The following is a 21,857-nucleotide window of genomic DNA, read 5'->3' on the forward strand; positions in this document are numbered from 1 at the left end:
CAGAATATAAGTGAGCAAAATCACTGTGGATAAAAGAGTTTCCTAGCTACTGAAAATCAGAATAAAGCTTGGTGGTAATGTTTATCATCTTCAGACATGATGCAGGAGCATTATTCTCAAGACCATGCTCCTTTGTCACACAAGGAAACAGTGTATAAGGAATTGCTCTAGTTTAAAGAAAAGTGATCTTTATATGAAATAAGAACAAAAACATCTTTTTAAGTCTTCTGGTTCATGCACTTTCCAAATATATATGATATCCAAGTTTTGTAATGCAGGGAAATTCTATTTTTACTGGGCTTCTGCATTTTTAATACAAGAATATGGAAGTTATTGGAAGTTAGTGACACACATCAGCCCAGCTCAGTTAATTCCTTTGATCTTTATGCTACTATATCTTCCTGTTCCCCCTGCTACTATTAAATGGCCAGGTTTCAGGAATACCAAGAAAACATTTTAAGATGATTATTTTTAAATGCTTCATAGAACTATTTGCACTAACATTTTTTTAGTCTCTCTCCCTCCTTTTTTTTTTTCCACGCCCCCCCCCCCACCTCCCCTCCTGCCCCAGCCACACAGCTGTCACTAGTATAGGAAAAGGACTGGGGAGGAGGGAGGGAGGGAGCCCTGCTAAAATCGTGTCACGTAGCACTAATTCATCTGCTCTCATTAGAGTGAGCGAGGGACAGCAGTGATGGCCAAGAGCTGCACTCCACACATGACACACGAACAGTTTGGGGAATAGAAAATTGCTTTCTCAGGAAGCCCAGCCAATTAAGGACTTGACCATATTGAATGTCAAGTGTTAATTTAGGTTTTTCTTCATTTTCCCAGTAGTAATGAGGGTCCTGTGATGAGCAAATACATGTCAAGTAAAAGTTGATTGCATGAAGGACCTGAGTATTATATGTCACTGACAAGTCACAAATGTACTCTAGTCTTTTAACCCCTTAGGTGAGTCCAGGAGGGGGAGAGTAACAGAGGGGGATTAACTGTACTATAATGATAAGAATAGATAGCTTGCATTAGGGAGACGCCTGGATAGGACAGACAGGAATAGACATTTGTGTAAGAAGCTAGGACAGACTTTCTTCAGTCAGTGCAGAGATGTGGTACCTTTCTGGGTTATTAATAAACAAACCAAAAAAGCCCTCTCAGGATTCTTAAGTATTTTAATAGTCTGTCCTGTACCTATGCAATATCTTTTGAAATATTGTGAAGGGAGAGGGAGGTACTTTGTGACCAGAAATATGAAATATTCCTAAAATAATTACTTGCTTTGAAAGAAAGGAGCCAGTGGAAGCTAGAAGCACTTATCACTTCTGGATTTGGCCCATTTTTGAGTGTACAAGGAAATTGAAATTTTCAATGGATGGGTTTTGCTTTTTAAAAAAAATACTGCCCCCCCCCCCCCAAAAAAAAGAGGAGAAGCAGGGTTTACAAAACATTTTGCTGTTGAACACAGGTTTATTTTTCCATCCTGCAGTTTTCTTCAGGTTACTTTCCTAGCTATGAGAAGCCACCTTCTTTCATTTAATGTTATATCTGCCCACAATAGAGAGGGGAAACTGGTTTGTCTAAATGAGGTAGCACTTACTTTTACTAGATGTGGATACTTACACATCATCTATAGCATCTCATTTCCATTCATCAGCATATTATTTACATATGAATGTTCTGAAAATAAGAGAGTGTCTGTTTCTAATGCAATTGTATAATTGACCAAGAAAGATCCTACAATGATGTAGGCGTTACTGTGTGGTACAAATATAGTGAAATGGATCTGGCAAATCCGCAAACATCTAGCAAGTTGTCAACAACCTTTTAATATATTTAAAACAGTATCATCCAGTTATTCTTTCCAGGAATATTTATGTCATAAGGTCTCTCTCCCTTTTTTTTCCCCTTTCTCTTTTTTTCTTTAAAAAAGAAAATCTCTAACCATAAATACATTTCAGTTTTATATTGTTAGTAGATATGGTGTTACAACAAAATGCACGATTTAAAAATTCCTGTCTCTGCTTCAGGAAAACATCCATGGGAGGTAGTGGCTCCCTGCACCAGAAGTGAGGTGTAAAGATCGTGTAATGTGTAGACACTTCTGCTGCCACTGTTGTCCTTGTTGTAGTTATTTTGCAGGCAGGCAGTGGCTTTCCTTCCCCAGTGTTGACAATGTTGCACTTTGAAAACAAAATTAACCTGAAAAAGTTAAATGTGTCTGTGTGTAGAAATTACTTAAATTTTAAAGCCTTTTCAGAATAAAGCCTTTTAAAATATTTTTCAGACCAGAGTCATTTGGAGGGTGCATTGGTGTTTTATGTTCAGATTTCAATTTTGTTTCAGGAAAACAATCAGCTCTGCTGTTTGTATAATTAAAAAATAATTTTCTTTACATTAAGAAATCGTTAGAAAACAAGAATCTGACCAGGAACAGGATTGGTGTTTTTAGGTCAGTAACCCTGTTCCTTATTTTAATTCCTCATCTGTATATGTGAAGTTGAGCATAAACTCCAAACAGACCACTCTACCTTAGAAAGAGAGTAAGCAGGGGTTTCCCCTACCTTCTTTTTCCCCCGTAAGTAGTGACTGTAGAACTCATCTGGCATTTAGAATGGCATTTTAATTACAGCAGCTTCTCTTCTGCTAGGTGTGCTGAGGGATTTTGCTAAGTTTCCTTAAGAGTAAATTCAGATGATGGCATCTCTGGCTGCTGATTCAAGTTTTTCCTCCTTTACAGTGTCACTTTTGACGGATGGTATCTAATGCAATCAACCACAGTCAAGGCGACTCCTTCCTTTAGCTGTTCCTGCAGCCTGACCAAAGGGTCCCTAAAAAACAAAAAGCCCTCAACCAAATTGGACAGGCTTTTTCTGAAGCTCCATTTCCCAGTGCTTAAACAGAAGATGCCTCCCTTTGCGTATGTTTTTGATAAATTTAAGAAGTCAAATCACTGACACAGATGGATAATCCAAGTGTATAGGGTGAAGAGTTATAAATTAACACATTATTCCCTCTTAATGTGAAATACTTGAGAATGCATTTTCTCAGTCCCCTGACATCTACCCAGTGAGGGCTCGCATTGTACTTTTCAAGTGGCATTGATTTGTTAAAGCGCTGAATTAGCATCTCGGGCCAGCTGCCTGTTCCACTGTTGTGTTGTTGGGTTCATTCTCTCTCTCTCTGCCTTGCTTCCCGCTGCCTTGGCCACACACAGGGCTTCAGCCTGCTTACCCCAGCTTTTCCCCTCTGTTATTTTAGCTAATCCAGGTAATACACTCACCAAATGTGCCTTGCAGAGCTGAATAAATTAACATATTTCTCATTACATAAAGCCCGTAATATGCACGTGTGTATATGTATATAGTGGTTTTGGCTGAACTGAAGACAGAGAAAGGGAGGGGTTGCAAGGATGGATGGCTACATTTAACTGCCTGGATTTCCAGTGAAGTTACACATTGTTCTTTTATTTCATTTGCATTGTACTGAAGTATTCTGTACAGTGGCTGAGTCAAAGGGGAAGGAGAGAAGACCTGGAAGGGATACATCAAATCAGAAAAGATGTTTAATTGCAATATTAAACTATATATCTTGGGTCTCAACGTCCATCTGGTTGCTTGTTAGATACTCAAGAGCAGTTTGCACTTATATCATTGTATAGAAATATGCTGTTAGCTGTGAATTTTCAATTCTGATTGGAAGCTGATAATTACAAGTCTTCTCTCTTATTCTCATTCTTCCTTTCTTCTCCTCATTTTGTTTCCTTTCATTCTGTCTCCCTCTTGTCTTTTAATGTTTCCAGTACCATGTCATACTTTATATTTGTTGTGGTGGGATCTGACAGATTTGTAGCTGTGCCCCAATTGACTAAATTACACCACTAATACATGTATTTCAGTAATGAAGATTATGCACATGAAATTAACATTACATTTTGTTTAAAACAGCTAATAAAATGATGACATTTTTATTTGTGGTTCCTTGGCATAGTAACTTGAAAAGTTTCTGGAGCCTAAGAAGGAATTGCATTGTAAATTAGCACTGAGTGGTGGGATAGCATCCTTTTACACTATATATTCATTAACCCTGCACTGCTATAATCTTTATTTTCCTTGTTACCAGTGTTTACTTCTGATAGTTTAAGGTAATATATTTGCAACATATAACTGATATTTAAGATTGTTCTTAAATTTTCTGATCGCTAGAAATGCTCCTTTTCTGTCAGTTATAACATTACAGATCTGTTGTTTTAGATGGGGTCTCTTTTGGAAACCCTCATAGAGTTTCTTGCAGAGGTGAATAAATTGATTAATCTTGCATTGCACTCAGAATTCAAATGAGGTGTGAAACCTCAGTTAAATGGAAATAAAAACATCTTGGTTCACCATCTTAACCAGAGCTGCTATTATAAGCCTTCAAAGAGGTGGATAGTATTTAGTGCCACTTTTATGTCCTGTTTCTTTGGAAGAAAATATAGTCCACGTAAAGGCAATGAGAGATGTTGGCAGGATCAGGCCCTTTGTTGTGCAGAAATATCCTCTTGCCTTGCAAGATTTAGTAGTTACCTTTCCAGAGGATATTAAACTATGAAATTTCTAAACTACTAGATTTTAGCATGTTGGGTTTTTTTGGGGGGGTTTTTTTTTCAGTCTTCACATTACATTTCTGATATAGAGGAAGACAGGTTTTGTGCCTTGCATGGAGATAGTTTTGGGGGATAATAGTTGTAGAATGTGTGGCCCCATAGTGGTGAAGGAATTAAACAACTTTCTTTTAACTGTGATTTAAGAGGCTAATTGAGACCACTGATGAGTTACAGAATTGAAACTAGAAGAGGCAGGTCATGTTTTTACATGAATATGTTGCCTCATTCAGAGAGCGTTGCTAGCATCGCCATTGTAACTTTGTGAAGCCTGCAGAGAAGGACAAACCCAAATGTGTCCCGCTGTGTTGATGTTACATAAACATGAGACGCCATGCTGAAGTGCATCTGATATGCCATGTATGCAGATGTATACATTTCTATTACTTTAGACTAACTGAGGTGCCCTGGGCCACTGGAGACTAGTTTAATCATGCAGGTGATACACTTGGCTTGGGAGACTGACGGAAGCAAGGGCCGCATGAATGCCCTCAATCTACCTAGTGCCAGCTGAGATGTAGTTTAGGACAAATTTCAAAGAAGCTACTTGACCTTGCTCAGAAAAGAGGTAGAATAAATGTGTATGCCTGCAGAAGAACTAATGAGGACAGCTGTATGAGTAAAAATAAAGCTGTTCCAGTTTTGATTAAGCTAATTAACGAATAAATACAACTAAAACAATGTTCAGGTACTGAAAAGGATTCCAAAGAGGGTACCTGTCATTTGCTACTGGGGACTCCTGTTTATTATTACAATGTTGCTGATTTACTTTTAAAGCTTCCAGAAGTGAGATGGATATCTCAGTGTCAAGATGAATAACTTGGAGCATGGACAAGGGCACTTGTGTTAGTTAATCTAGCTGGATAACCACCAGCCTATGCATTTGGGATCCTTGGGAGATGTCTGCAGCCCACACTTCAGTCCATGTCTCCACATCTTTGTGTCCTTACTGAGGTTGGCTAAATTAAAGCTAGCACATCTAGACGTGACTTCTGCTTTAGTTGCAACATGAATTGTAGTGTAGACTCCAGTACAGTCACTACCTAGAGATCTTTCAGTCTTAACATGACACAATAAAGGGCTGAGAAAAATGGAAGGAAACACAGAGGTACTGTTGTAGCTACTCAGCAAATAAAAGCTCATGAAAGTATCAGCTTTTTTCAAATTAAAAATGAGTATAATTTTTAATAAGTGTATATTTTCACTTTTTCTTAGTTGGCTTATGATTTTGCACGAGTTGGTTATGTTCCTACCAGGAATACACATACGCAACTGACTCAATGTTCATGTCTGTATCTACTTTTTGGGTGTGAGTGAATGTGTGCATGCATGCACCCTTCTTTAATGAATCACAGAGAAAATGCTTTCATGTCTTGCAGAACCCTTGTGAAGTAGGTAAGTATTTGGATAAGGAAACTGAGGCACAAAGGGGTTATATGGTGCCTGAGTGGCAGAATAATGCATGGAACTAGAAATTGCAATGGTACCAGTCCTGTCCCTGACCCAAGAGATTGTCTTGCCTTTGTATAGAGTTAAGTATATAGTATCATTGGGTTTTCCACAGTTTGTACTTCTTCAAAGAAGTTATAAGCATTTTAAGTGCTCAATGCAAGAAGAAATATGCAGACTGTTGAGGGTGAGACCGGAACTGACCTATGGCTATAGTATAGTTATGGTTTCTATGGAATTCCATTGAGATTTGTTATAAGTAGGCCAGCTCATGCACTGTGTATAACCCAGTGGACTTTAGGCTTGGATCATTGTCTAAGAAGGCTCTGGAAGTGGAGAGTCAGGTGCACATTTGTGTGTCATGTGCTACCTCCTGGAGGAACGTGCGCAAAGGCCCTTTAAGAGACCCTATGAGGACAGGGCTCTCTCAGTGTGGGTGTGTGAGTGAGGGGAGAGAGAAGGGACAGGAAGGAGAGAGAGTGAGCGACAAAGGGACTGAGTAAAGGACAGACTGAGAAATAGACAGAGAGAGAGAGTGATAGATTGGATGAAATGAGTGACATTGTGAAAGGCAGAACACGAGCAGGACCACAGCATGGAGCTGAGATTCCTTCTATCACCGGGGATCATCCGTTGCTGAGGCTGCTTGGAGTCGGGAAGGAGTCGGCTCCCTGACAATTCCCCATCAGATGCACGACAGTGCTATAGAGTGGCTCCCCTGATTCCGGTATCACCCCTTCTCCTGGGTGGGATTGGATATTGGCTGTCACTGTCCTGAAACCCTGTAAGTGACCGGTAACCCACACAAAAGTACGTAAGCTTCTGGTACTGGGTTGAAGGGGAGACAGAGCCGAACGCTGGCGGAGCCTTCAATAAATCTTTCTCTGAATCTCTCTGGTCTTTGACAACGTTCAGATTTATAGAATTTTCACTATATAGTTTGTAGTTGTAGTTTGTAGTTAACTTTACTGTTTTTCCCAAGGTGTGTTAATTAATAAACCATTTTATTCATGTACCTTTAGCAGTTCTCTTAGTGATTATTAATTTAAACCAGTGACAGAGACAGACAGAGTGAAGACCCACCATATCTTTCTGGGGAAAGCTCCAAGAGGAAGCAGCTGTTTGCTCCTGCTTTATAATTTGGTTTAAAAGAGTGATTTTTTTTTTTTTTTTCCCCAACAGACTCCCATTTATAATTCATGGTTGGCCAACAAGAAGAAAACGTGAGTGACAGGCCATATTGATGTTCTTGGATGGAGGGTTGTCTTTTCTCATTCTCCACTGATTATTTTTCTTAATAGCAAGCACATCTTAATAGCAAGTGACTCCTGTTTTATATTGAAATAACCCACACAACACTAGGTAATGGTCCACATGTATGTCCTCACATATCTAAAATATTGTAGAACTAATTTGCTATTTTACCAGGAGTAAGATGACTTGGAGGGAGAATTGTCTAGTTCTTTCTAGAGTACATACCCTGGAGTTGGGAATAAAGGATTGTGCTACAGGCTACTAGACTCTATATGCCGGGAGTCATTAGTTTAGATTGGATCATTCCCAGCAAACATCACAATGACTCATGTTTGGTTGGTGAAAGGAGGACTTCTTATTTTCAACCACTTCGGGGAGGGGGGTGAAGGGGGGGGGGAGGGATCTCCAGGAAAGATGGTGGTATTGTATCTTACAGAACTAGATCATAGCAGCTAAATGTTCAGTTCATTTCAGATTAACTGGAGGAGGATCATACTAGCTCAATACCAAACTTGTGTTCAAGAGATCCTTTTGCCTTACTCCTTGAAGTCTGGGAGGATGACAGCCATCTCAGATACTCCTCCAGAGATAGAGGAACCTGTAGGAGCAGCCAGAAAACTGAAACGGAAGATTGGAATTCCTTTGCATGCCGCCTCCTCAAGGCTGTGCAGTTGGCCCCTCTGGCACCATCCTCTGAATTGGCTCCAAATCCTGAGTGGGAATGGATCCATATTGTTTGGAAGAGGAGTCAGGCAAACACCCAGATGTTAATTTGCCTGTAACTTCATAGGGTTATTCCTGATGCTAAATGTGTGACTTTCACCATTTGTTTCATATTGTATACATGGCTGAAGAATAAGGCAGTTTCCATGGAGCCACTGCTATAGCAATGCCCTTTCAGTGACTTAAAGATTACAAAAAAAAAAAAAAAAAAGTACATAGATCCTCTTAAGAGCAGTACTTTTATCTTCTTCTCTAGTTGCTGGGACCAAATAAAAATATATATATTCCTCTTGTCTTATTGTCTCCACTCCCACAAAATAGTTGATGGATTAACTGGATCTCTTCCCATATACCTGTCTGAGCATTCTCTAGTGGCAGTCGGAGCTCTGAAAAGGTTAACTTCTAATACTCAGCTAGTTTTTCCTTTCATCCACAATATCATCTGGGGTTGACTATGATTAGCATGAAAAATGGTCCTGTATATTTTATTATACCCTGGGTTCTTGACCTGGGCTGAAGAAACGGGCAGCAACATCTGAGAATAGATTTCCTTCTTCTTATACAATTGCTGGGGTGGGCAGACTATGAAACAAGCCATCTAGATTCCTTTTGTGGTATCTCCTGGAGAACTGAATTCTAGTTGCATCTTTTCCTGATAGGCCCTTTATCTGGGGGAGCAGTGGGAATGGGTCTTGGTGGTAAAGAACAAAGGGTATAACTTCTCTTTCCTTTCTGCATCAGATTAATTTTAACTCCCACAAAATCCATGGAAATGTGAAAGAGATAGTGGATATTGTCTCATTTAATATGTCAATGCATTTAAGGGCATAACAGTTAGATCAGTTTAAATGTAGTTAAAAAGACAACAAAAAGTCCTTTTTCAAGTACATTGAGAGCAAGAAGAGGGCACCAGACAATGTAGGGCCTCTGCAAAACACAAACGGTAATCTTGTGGCTACGCCAGATGAAAGCTGATATTTTTGACAGTTTCTTTGTCTCTGTTTTCTTGAACAGGGACCGGGACATCCTGCCTACCAGAGGTAGGGACAGTCTTGGGGATAGCTCTGTCAGGCCTTCAGTCAGTGCAGATGTAGTTAGGGATCTTCTGGAAGGGCTAGACATTTTTAAATCTGCAGGTCCAGATGCCCTCCACCCAAGGGTGTTGAGGGAGCTGGCAGGGGTCATTGCGGAGCCCTTGGCCCAGCTGTATTAGCATTCATGGTCATCTGGCCAGGTGTCGGGGGATTGGAAACTGGCTAATATGGTCCCAATTTTCCAGAAAGGGAGGCAGAAGGACCCAAGTAACTATAGGCTTGTAAGCCTCACCTTGGTGTTTGGGAAGATCTTGGAGAGAATCATCAAGGAGCATATCTGTGGGGGGCCAGCAGGGGAGATCATGCTCAAGGGGCAATCAGCATGGGTTCATCAAAGGCAGGTCCTGCCAGACCAACCTGATTGCCTTTTATGACCAAGTAACTAAATCCTTGGATGATGGTGTCGCCACGGATGTAGTCTTTTTACACTTTAAGAAGGCCTTTGACACTGTCTCTCACCCCATCCTCATCAATAAATTAAATGACTGTGGCATTGATGCCTACACAGTTGGATGGGTAAAAAATTGGCTGATGGGGCGCACCCAGAGAGTAGTGGTGGATAGGTTGTACTCAACCTGGCAGGATGTGAGCAGTGGGGGTACCCCAGGGCTTGGTCCTCGGGCCCGCACTGTTTAACATCTTCATCAACGACTTGGACGAGGGAGTGGAAAGCACGCTGTCCAAGTTTGCTGATGACAGTAAGATGTGGGGCAAGGTGGACACGCTCGAAGGGAGAGACAGGCTGCAAATAGATTTAGACAGACTATTAAAGTGGGCAGATGAGAATAGGATGGGGTTCAACGTAGACAAATGCAGGGTGCTGCACCTTGGGAGAAGGAATCCACAGCATACATACAGGCTGGGGAGTTCCTTTCTTGAAAGCACGGAGGCGGAACGGGATCTTGGAGTCATTATTGACTCCAAGATGAACATGAGCCGCCAATGCCAGACTGCAGCCAGCAAGGCCAGCCATACCTTGTCATGCATCCAAAGGTGCATCTCAAGCTGGTCCAGAGAGGTGATACTCCCCCTCTATGCAACTTTGGTCAGGCCACAGTTGGAGTACTGCGTCCAGTACTGGGTGCCACACTTCAAAAGGGATGTGGCCAGCCTGGAGAGGGTTCAGAGGAGGGCCACCCTCTTGGTGAGAGGGCAGCAGGACAGGCCCTACGAGGAGAGACTGAGGGACCTGAACCTGTTCAGCCTCAGCAAGAGGAGGCTGAGGGGGGACCTGGTGGCTGCCTACAAACTCATCAACAGTAAGTAGGTAGAGCCCTTTTCTCCCCAGCACCACTTAGGGTGACAAGGAACTACTATGAAACCTGAAGCGGACAGACTTACAAACCTGTTAAACACGGTTACAGCTGTCAGGAACAATCCAAAAGTGTACTGGGAAAACCAAGTACAATTTTGAATCGGTTCACTGTGAACTGATTCAGTGTTACATGTGGACATAGTGTTCCATGCTATGGGTCTGGTCAGTCCTGCAGGCATCCAACACTTCTTTCCTTTCTCCGCCCACCCAGTTGTAACTGTCCACTTCAGCATGCAACCAGAATTCTACTTTTTTCCCCTTTTGTTGGCACTTTTTATCAATGAGCTCCCTTTCATAACTTATTTAATAAAAGTTATCTTTCTAACAACTACCTGTGTCCTCACTCCCTCCTACGCCCCCTCATCATGCCACCCATGCTACTCTCCCTGGACCTGGGAACACAAAAGTATGGGTCCGAGCACCCCCTAACCATCCTGCTCCCCATCTAAGTCAGGCAATCACACTGCAGACTTCAGTCAGTTGCAAGTGAAAATGCTCTTAGCCTGAGGTCCCCTATCTCCTGGGACCAACAAAGCATGAAGGCAGTCACTTTCCTCACACTTGCTCACTGCAGGGCATGCTGGTCTGTGTGGTCACTCCCACCCTCTGGTGTTGGAGCCATAATACTTCACACAATTTGAAACAGTTCCCAACCAGTGACATTTGGGAGTGGTTCAGTTGTCCTGTGTGTCTGCCTTTTAACCTGCGGTGGTTGTGAACTGGTTTACAATCAGTGATGTTTTGGAATGGTTCGCATTATTATGTGTCCTCACTTCTTAGTGGTTTATTGACATCTGCTTATATTATTTCACAGTTTCCTGGTGGTCCAAAGGGAGATAGAGCAGTACCAAATGAGATGAAATGTCTTTTCATAACTCATTTTGTTGAGTTGGTTTCCTCAAAGTTGGTTAGTGTTATAGTGTAGACTATGACATATCACTGGATCTCCAAGACACTTAACATTTTTGGATGTTGTCAGCAATGCATGCATGTTAACCCAGGAGTCGTATGCTATTCCATGCCCTGCTATTTGCTCTAGCTATGACTTTCCAGGTTTTCATGAAAAATTATAGCAATAGCTGCAGCAGTATTGAGAAACTGAAACTTTATTGTGATGGGTAAAGAAAGGCAAGCTCCAGAAATATATATAATTGTAAGAAAATAGGGGTCAGGGTCAACCTATGGAAGACATAGTGATGAATTCCAATGGAGACCAAAGATGTGGGTTCTGGATTTGGGGGGGTGTTGTTTCTTGTTTGTTTTTTTGTTTTTGTTTTTGTTTTTTTTTTAAGAGTGTAGTTGTTTAAATGGGCAACAAGAGTATTCACACTTGTTAGGATTTTTTTTTTTCAGCACAGACCAAAAGAAATGGCCATATTTTCACAAATCACAGGCATATGTCATTCAGTACCCTAAAAAAACTCGCTATGACTTTTTACTTTGTCTCACTTTTAAGAATAAGTTTGTGCTGCTATTGCTGTGGCCAAATTCTGATTCTTTAATGGCAGAGGCATATTTCTCAGGGTGGCAGATATACTCTAATAACTCTGTGCTCTGAATGAGTCTGTCATGAAACATTGTTACTGGAAGTGAACATTGATAACACTTTTTCAAACCTTGATGATGGTGTTTAAACTTGTTTGACTTTTCTCTTCATTCCGAATGCTGTTCATCAGACTGAACACATACATTCCTGGATTGAGGCAGATCCAGAGGGCAGTGCAGTGTCATGGCTGCACCCGTGAAGAAGGTAAGAATCCCCACCCCCTCTCCTTTCTCCTCTGTGATCAGAGGCATGTCATCTTCCCTCCTCTCCCATTCTGCCCTCCCCTGCCTGCCACTGTCCCAGTGGCAGAGAGCTCTTGTTTTGCTCCTGCCAGGCTGCAGGGAGTCTGGGCTTAGCCCAGGACAGTGGTAACAGTAGGTGTGGGCCCGTTACCCACTTCTGCCTGGTTCGCCTGAGTGTTCCCCACCAGCCTGGAACCATCCAACCATCACTGCTGCCACTCTCCCCACCTGAGTCTAACCCCTGCATAGCCCAGCTGGAGTGACATTGGAGGTCCCCTTGTCCCCAGGACAGCAGAGACCAGCAGCAGTGGCAGGTGGGGGAGGAGACAAGAAGAGAGGAGGGATGTACTTCTGAGTACGGAGGGGAGTGGCGGAGGAATTCTTACTTGCTTTGGGGATTTTAAAAAGTCCCTGACTGCTGCTCTTGTGATGTAGTCTGTGTGCCCTAGCGGGAATGGGTAGAAGAGCCTGGGAGGCTAGAGCCACTCCTGGAGCACCGATCACTGCTCCTGCATACCTCTTTGTAAAATTCTGGATCTGCATCTGTCTCTGGACTATTTATTTACAATAAACACAGTATGTTCTACTATATAAAGAACTGTTTTTTGTAGCTGTTAGGCAGGAATCCCTTAAAATACAAATAGTAGTTTCAACAGAAATGGGAATATAGGAACATTTCTGACAACCTGCAAGAAGTTCTCATGACTGTCTCAATAAAACCAGGATATATGTTCAATCTAGACCTTGGTTTTCATGGATTACATAGGGAACGCCAAACTGGATAAAAGTTGTGTAGAACTATTTCTCTCTACAAGCTGTTCAAAAGCTGTCCAACATTTTTAGGCTTTTCACACCTTGCTCTGAAGTATCTAGTACTGACCACTGTCGGGAACTGTCAGATCCTACATACTGGAAGTTCCACATCACTTTAAAAAATACAGTACATGGGTGGAAAATCCTGAAAATGCATTTTTCAGTTGAGATCTCCGATAGCCCAGACCACCTGGGCAAAGTTGTCTGCCAATGGTTAGGAACACATTCAAGAGCATTCTAACAATCTCATTTAGTCCTTGTCGATAAAACCGATGAACTCAGTGCATCATCTTTATCTTTTTGCTGTGTTTACTTGCAATATTTTCTTTTGCGTATTGTATGTTTAGGGAATTTCTAGTTAAGTTTCTTGCCCTAGCTTTTGGTGTAATCAGACTCCTTTTTGTGAACATGGCTCCATATCTTACTCAATCTTTAAAAGGAGGGAAGATATAACAATAAGCATATATACTGCTCGTTCACACCTTTTTGTCATTTTCAGTACTAATTTATAGTTTAGATAGTAAGCTTTTTGGGCAGGGGACCTACCCTCTTGTGTCTTTCTGTAAAAAATCATGAGACGTGATGGTTTATAAGATTATACATTAGTCAGGCACAAGAGAGTGCTGGTTGAGTTTTGTCAGTGTCATTTCTTACAAAACTAAGTCTGTTTTTACTTCCTCATTTTGTTTTATGTACATATTTATCTGTACCAATCTACTTAAAGGACAGATTAGGGGTACCAGGTCAGTGATTCAGTTCCCTTTTTTCCCATGTAGCTTCCAGAATACTTATGGGTATGTAACTGCTGGGAATCAGTGGTTTGAGATGTGTTTTCTTACTTGTTTGGTTAATGTCCTATGGCAAAGCAAGGGTTATTAAATTGCACAGTGAAAAAGTGCCAGGGCACCAGAAACTTCTTCCCAGGCCTTGGCTCGTGTTTTGACACTCAGATAGGAGAGAAAAAAATCTGGGATCTAGAAATTCCATTTATGGTTTTAAAAGGCAAAATAACAGGTAAACAGTTCTTACAGCCAGTACTCCTAAACAGTACTTCCTATTTACACTGGAATAATACTGTCACTCCATAAAAGGGTTAACAGAGGGCAGATGAGACTCTTAGCACTTTCCTTTTCCCATCAGCTTTCTCAGTAATCATCAAGGAAATACTTTTGTCTTTTTTAATTACAAAAAAAAAAAAATGCCACTGTAATACTGAAGTGCTGGCAGCTTTGGTAACTAGTCCCCTAAGCAAACCATGTAATCATAACATAATTACCACAGGCAAATGAAAAGTTTGTCTTTTTTAAAGGTGAGGGGAAGGATCTTTATGTAGAAACACAGAACTTTCAACTGGAATAATAATATATATTCACACAAAAAGGTCACCCTCTGGCAAGTGACCAAGTGCCTGTGGAGACGGATCAGCAAATTAGTGAAATGCTTGCCAGCTCAGTATTGGGACTCTCCAGAAGTCCTGAAGTGACACATGCATCACAAGCCTGTCACAATGCTGAAGCAGGGCAAGGGGTCATGGTTAAGAGCGGGGTGTTGCTGGATAAGGTTGAGGAAGCAGAGGTGGCCCCTCTGTGCTCTGTGTGTGGGTCTGTATACTTCTTTCCCGTCAGAGCTGGCCCAGCACAGCCAAAAAAGCAGTTCCTTGGCAGGACTTAATGGCAGGATGATGTAGTCTGTTGTGACTAGTGCATTCCTTTCAGGTTAAACTAGGGAAATGGCATTGTGTTAAAATTCCAAGTCGCATGAATGTTTTATTGCCACAAGTGCATTCAGGCCTCAAGGGGAGTGTGTGTGGTAGGGAAAGGGGGAGGGAGGGTGACTTAAAGACTCAGGAACTATCAGAAGAACACTTCCCTTGGAAAATTTTACCCAGCAGTGTGAAGCCGACTTGCTGTAATAGTCACTTAGAAGGGTTTCGCTTTTCCTAAACTGTGGCTGTTTAAAATCTTGCTGTCCAGACAATTAACAGCTGAAGGAAATATGACAAGACACACGCAAAGAGGTTGGGAGATAGAGGGGAAGGAATGCGCCACAATGGAGCTGAGTTGCCTTCTTGTATAAACTGCCAGATCTACTCTTTCCACCCCCCACCTCCTTCCCTTCCCTTCCCTCCCGCCCCACTGCCCTGCTCCTAGCACTGTTTTTTTGGGGGGTTTTTTCTAATTTTTTTTCCCCCTGTCTGCTGAAGGCCAGGAGTGATCTGTTAACTGTACACCACTGACTGGGAGGCCAAAGCAGCTCATGGTACTGTATGTTACCATTACTACTCCTTCATTCCTTTTTGCATTTTTTAAACATTTCCTTGTAATAATGGTTTACATGAGTCAGAAGGATTTAATTTTAGACTACAAAAGAACAAAGTAAAATAGCAGAACTAAATGCTGTGCATTTCTGGGATTTTTTAATAGGGGTAAATAGAACCATCTAATTTACATTATTTGTAAGTTATGATTTCTAGAAACATTTAAATGGGATTGTTTAATACAGCAGTTGTATGCATTGGAGGCTGACAACCATAAGGATATAATTTTCGCAAAGAAACATTTTATTTTGAGATCATTCTGGTATTTATTCAGTTCTTTTTGCCTTTTCATAGAATTTCTGTTTTTCCCTGTTGTCAGACATTGTCTTACCAATGATTAAATTTACATTGTATTTATTTGTATGCATGTACTTGTGCAACTACTGTGAAAATAATGTATGTGAATTTGTATATATGGATTGAAACAGGACTTCATTGTACCCTGGAGATACTCAGCATCTTTTTTTTTTTTTTTTTTTTACTTGGGGCATTCAAATTTGAAAATGTTTGCTATATATAGCTTGTTATACTATTTATTGCTTGTATATTCTGTTTGTATGCATCTACACACCCAACAAGAATCATGTTATTCATTCACTTGGACTTTTGCAACTTCAGCAAAGTCATAGCAGCTATCCTAGAATAAGTGAAGGCGATATTTATCCGTGTGTCTGTTTCTTTAGGTAAGTCTCGGTGTGGGAGAGGAGGCAGGACAGGACAGTTGTGCTTTTTTAAGTTTTGTGAATGTGGTCTGATTTGTACTCTCAGATCATACACAATCATATTAACAAATCATAACACACCATACTATGTAAGCAATCATATATAATATTTGTGCCACATCAGAGGTTGAAACATAAGCTGTCATTAAACTAATTTGCTCATTCTATTAGCATTGTAACTATAGTATTTGTTCTGTTTCTCAGCTGGTGGCAATGAGCTTACTTTTTTTGGCTTATACCTTAGTAGACACAAATCAAAAGCACCAAACATTGTAATTATAAATATATACCCTGGAAACTGAAAGAGCTGGATCTGGTAAGGTACTGGGTACCTTGCAATATTTCATTTGAAAGTGAAGGGAGTCATGGATTCTGCTTCCATAGTAAAAAAAATTAAAATAAGAAGTTATATAAATACAAGTTGAGTATTTCAGAGGTAAAGGGAAGATATACGTGTCATGAAACACACATGCGTGTGCACATGTCCGTGCACACGTTTAATTTTATATTGATGTTAAAACATGTTATGTATTGTATAATAGACAATAATGTAATAAAATATTCAATTTGCTATTTCCCTTTAGTGTTAAAGCTGGTTACAAAAAAGAGTTTCTCTTATATCACACATGTATTAGGTATTCAAATATGCGATATGGCAGTTGTCCTATTAAAGCAGGTAACACTAAGAAACATAAGCCAGTAGTAAGTCTTTGTATTGTTTGTTTATTTTTTATGAGAAAAGTTAAGAAAGACTCAAAGGATTGGTGGTATGATTTATCTATTTTGTTTAAGTAAAAGGGATGATTTTGTCAGATAAACATAATGTGATTAGTTCCTGTTTATGATGGTTTGGTGGTGGTGTTTTTTAAACAGTTATATTGACAAGGTTTATGGTGGGTCATAAACTCAACAAGCAATCAGCTCTATAGCAAAATCATGATTTATGTATGGAATCGTCCCTTCAAATTTCAGAAGTCCTTATTAGCATTTTCCTAGAGTTTAAATGATATGCACATTGAGTTATATTTTATCTGCTTTAAGCCATTTTAAGTACAAACTTATGGGAGTTTACTTCTGATGAGTTGCAAACAAGAAATTTTAAATGGTGATTTCCAAAGATACAGGGTAAATAATATAGTAATATTTTTTGTGCTTTTATAATGACTTCTAAACAGATGCTTTCCCAAAAGGGCTTGTAGTAAATTATAGCTTTTCAATTAAAATTTCACATAATATTCTGAAATGTCCAGGAAACAGATTTAATACTTTTTAGAGAAGAAGTGATTTGACAGTTTCTGCCCCTTTCCACAATAATTAGGGGCAATTCTTACATAGGTTTTAAATTAAAAAAAGAAAAGCTGAAACCTTAAATATTTTAGTAATAATTAAATCCTGATTCTTTGCTGCCTTGTCCCTTAGTTAGTAATTTGTGTGTCCATATTGAAGTGAAAATGCCCCTTAGTCTGAATTCTCTGCTTATGCTAATGGTAGCATGTTTGTTATACTTCTGTGCTTACTTTTTTCATATAAAGGTCAAGGTCAAAACTAGAGAATAAGGCCCTAATGTCTTTATTACTGTTTGCAATGTCAATAGGCAAATAATTTGTTCTACACATGGCAGGATTTTTCAAAGGATTCCAGGCTTTCAAAGACCATGAATGAAGTCCTCCAAAATCATGAGATGATTTATTTCAATATTTAAAAAAAAAGTCTAGATTTACATGCTCTCTAGTTTCTGAGCCTTTAAGCTACTTTTATTTTATGCAGCAGCATCAGGGAGCAAGGTGGGTGAGGTTGGGATTGCAGGATAGTGACAGCATGGGGCCCAGGGCAGAGCTGTGATCCACTCCCAGCATGCCCCTGCCTGTGGAACCAGTGCCTGTCTCAGGGACATGCAGGCAATGGTTCTGCCCTGGGCCCTAGCCTGCACTGTCACTATCCCACAATCCCAGCCCTGGCCCTGGACCCAGCCCTGCCTGCCTATCTGCTCCTCACCCATCTGTGGCCCCATCCCATCTGCCTGGCCAAACATACCCTGCTTGTGGGGGTCCTGCCCTGTCTCCATGGAGACCCTGCTTGCCTGCTGCATCCAGCATCCCCAGAGGTGGGTGCAGAGCAGATGGGATGGGGTGCCTAGGCAGTGGGGCCAGGTCTGGTGGCGGTGGTGACACTGGCTTTTGGAGTCCAGCCACCATGCTGCCCCAGCTTTACTGTGTACCTTGGGGAGGTGGGATTGGCTACACATGCCGTGCCCCTGGCTGCTCCCCATGTCTGGACCAGGTGGTACTGAGGGATCTGTCATTTGCTGCACAAAATGCCTTGGTGGGCTGGATCCAGCTCTGAGCTGTATTTTGCCCACCTCTGGCCTAAGGGATAGACCTCATGCACAATTTTGGTCTCGGTATCTCTAAATTCACTTAGTTACACTGGTACAACTTTTAAAATGGGCTTTTTTAAACTGGATTAGTTTAATGGCTTTGTTAGACATTCAACATTTTGAGCAACTCACACTGTAAATTGGTGTTAGTGCTAGCTTGAGTTTGGAGCAGTTGTATCTTAAGGCTAAAAACCTTCTATGACTGTCTGCCACCTGTACAGCTGTGACTTGCCACAACAGGACTGGTGAAGCATGACAGGCTTCTACCCTTGTTCTAGGTCAGGGGGTTTGAGGGATGAGTTGGGGAGGGGATGCAGGAACATGAAGCTGGGAGGTGGAGAGTTAATGGGATTGGGGTGAGTAATGAAATAGGACTTAGGAAAGAAATGGGGATGGGGAAACGGTGGTGAAATGAAGTCAGTCAGCCACTGAAGGATAAAATAAAGTAAAAAAAAAAAAAAAAAAAAAGAAGGTCTCCTATTTTAATAAATTGGGATTATGGTGTGTGCAAAGTGCTGGTTGTTCTTCCTGGGATGGCTGGGAGGGGAGAGCAGTGAGGGAAATCACTTTTGGGGGAGCTAATGCCCCTTCCCTGGGAAGGAAGCCCCAGCTCATAGGGACCTGATCTAGCTCCCTACTTTGTACCCCACCTTCCCAGATCCCACTGCTGACCCATCTGTGTCCTGTGAGCTGTCTAGCTGGCTTGTGCTCTGCATGCTGTTTGCATAGGTTTCCACCCCCAAGGTGGGAAGGTCCCCCCCAAGGGTGGGAGGAGCAGTTGGCTTGATGCCAGAACCAGTTTCTGGACAGTAGAGTTCAGTGGGTGGAAAGTTTATCCACACAGAACAGGAAGGTGGGGAAAGGAATGCTGCAACCTAGCATACTGGAGGACTGAAACTTGGGTGGCTGATCTGTGGGGAGTGGCCACCCATTAATGGAACGTGAACTCAGTAACACAGATCAGAGAAAAACCTGCCCTGGAATGGCTTAAAGTTAAGCCACTTAAAATGTGCTTAAAATATGCTTAGAACTTGGACAGTCCAGGGGTTAAGATCTCTAGGAGCTTCCTAAAATTAATGTCACAAGGCCCTAATGCACTATTTCATTGAATTAAAATAAACCACTATGAATGAAATTTAAACTGATTATAAGCAGAGATCTCTAGGTCTACATTAGGGTTTCCACTGCTGTAATAGGAAAGATTATTTCTACTTTCTGTTTCTTTCATTTATTACTTTCTATATTAGAGAAAGTTGTGCACTTTATAGATAAATCATTACTTGATTTCTGACTACTCCATTATCTTTCTCTCTTTTTTCTGAAGAGCTACAGTCTTTAGAAAAATCCTTCATGTACAAAAAACTTCAAAAGTTCATCTTAATAATTCACTTTTTAGTAGTGTGAGGTATCATTTAAGGATTTATTTACTACAACATCATGTGTGAACTTTTATATATCACATCAAGGAAGATTTATCACAAGGAAAAAACTCCTGACAGTCGCATGGTCCTTCATATAAGACTTTACTTGCCACAATATATCATATCCTACCATATATTTATTCTTCAGCCTGGAGAAAAGAAGGCTCAAGGGGGATTTGGTGGCAGCCTATAAGTATATAAGGGTGGTACACCAGGATCTGGGAGAGCAGTTGTTCACCAGGGCTTCCCAAGGGATGATGAGAACTAATGGCCACAAACTTCTGGAAGGCTGATTTAGACTGGACATGGGGAAAAACTTCTTCACAGTCTGAATTTTCAGGGTATGAAACAGACTCCCTGCAGAGGTGGTGCAAGCACTTGCTCTGAATTCATTCAAAAGGCATTTGGATGCTTATCTTGTTGGGATCATTTGACCCCAGCAGACTTCTTGCCTACAGCAGGTCAAAATTGGTGGCAAAAATTGAATCAAGGCTAGGGCCAATTGTAATATATTAAGACTGACAAGTCATTCCTGTTGTGTTTAATTTTTATTCACTCCTTTCTTAACTTGATTTATGTTAAATGCTTTTTGTGTTGAGTCTGATATTTTGAGGTCCTTGTGAAGGTAAAATTCATATAGAAGCAACTGAAATTTTCCTTTCTTAAAGACTACGGGATCATAGTCTTTGTATGGTACTGCAACTCACTTCCCCCTATCTGCATATTTAAATGTATGATTTGTATATTGTTTTAGGGTCAGATTTCATCTTTGTTTTTAATGTGCCATTGTATTAAGAGTTTGCCAGGCATCATTTGCAAGTTGCTTCAGAATGTAGACTCCTTTTAAGTGACCTCCTCAGTGCAGTTATTTTTGTCTTGTTTAGCTGATTTCTTTTATCTTTAGCTAGACACCCATAACTTCATCCTGAATATAGACTTCTTAAAAATACGTAAGAGAAGATGCATCTAAGGAGGCCATAAATGGTAACTTTTTACTTAGGCAGTATGTATGTATCAAATCACTGCTATCCCTTGTAAGGCTGGGGGAGAAGTAGGAGCAGAAACCACAGTGGGAAACCATCATTGGCTGCTGTCCGTGTCTTATATGGCCCTGGGACACCTTTCTAAATCTTTCAGGTGTGATCTGGCCAGTATTTAAATCCTGTCTATCCCAACCATGCATTTGGTCCAATAAAAGATATTGTCCACCAGAATTTTTGCCTCTCTCATTTCAGCCATATGTTTTCAGCAAACCTTCGGTTTGTGGGCCCTCCCTCTTCCACACTTCTGCTGCACAGTAGTCTTGCTTGAGGAGCCCAGGGCTTAACAACCTGTGCTATAAAAATAGGAACTGAGAGCCATCAACTTCCAAGAGCGTTCTCTGTCTCTCTGTCTCTCTCTGTCTCTCTCTCTCTCTTGTTCTGGATCAGGCCCTTGGCATTATGGTCAAAAAGTTCTCATGCCACAAAAGGCTACTGGTTTTTTTCCTTTCTCAAGTTTTTATAAGTCTGTTAATAAAACTAAGTAAGAAGAAACGAGCAAAAATATTGAGCAAATAAGTTCTCTTTAGAAGAAGAAACATATATAACCTCCCTCCCTCTCCCCCATCTTTTAATGCTCGGAAGTTAAAGGAGAGTGATAAAGTATTAACAAAAGGAAATAATTTCTTGGTTTTTCTTGTTTGGTCTCATGTCTAAAATGAAGATTTTTCAAAGGCAGAATTCTGTTAGAAACACTGTATAGCTGGATTTCTAAGAGGGTAGCTCGATGACATTCAGTGCCATAGGTAGAGGGGTGGGGGGAGGGGGGAGCAGCCCTGTGTGCTGAAGCAAAGTGGAGCCAACAGGTGCTGCCCAGCTGGGCCGGGGTGGGACACGGCATGGAGCCACGACATGTGCCCCCCTGGATCTGTGTGCAGGGCGAGGGCAGGCTGCTGCTGTGGGCT

The 21,857-nt window shown here is 41.0% G+C and overlaps 1 protein-coding gene across 13 annotated transcripts in view; it reads left to right on the top strand.

Annotated features, from left to right (window-relative positions):
- Window positions 1-21,857, top strand: part of BNC2 (basonuclin zinc finger protein 2) — a 478,778-nt gene that overhangs the window by 157,900 nt on the left and 299,021 nt on the right. Inside the window, exons 1-2 of one of the 13 annotated variants that reach the window (XM_019483673.2) lie at window positions 7,283-7,311; window positions 12,151-12,224. The exons of 10 other annotated variants lie outside the window; for them this stretch is intronic. In XM_019483673.2, the coding sequence (XP_019339218.1) occupies window positions 12,204-12,224 (21 nt within the window). In that variant the 5' untranslated portion in view covers window positions 7,283-7,311; window positions 12,151-12,203. Of the gene's footprint in view, window positions 1-7,270; window positions 7,312-12,150; window positions 12,225-15,122; window positions 15,335-21,857 lie in introns of those variants that run through there. 2 more of the 13 variants (XM_019483672.2, XM_019483675.2) reach the window with 2 other exon arrangements.

This window comes from Alligator mississippiensis, chromosome 3 (assembly GCF_030867095.1).
Source record: "Alligator mississippiensis isolate rAllMis1 chromosome 3, rAllMis1, whole genome shotgun sequence".
Classification (NCBI taxonomy): domain Eukaryota; kingdom Metazoa; phylum Chordata; order Crocodylia; family Alligatoridae; genus Alligator; species Alligator mississippiensis.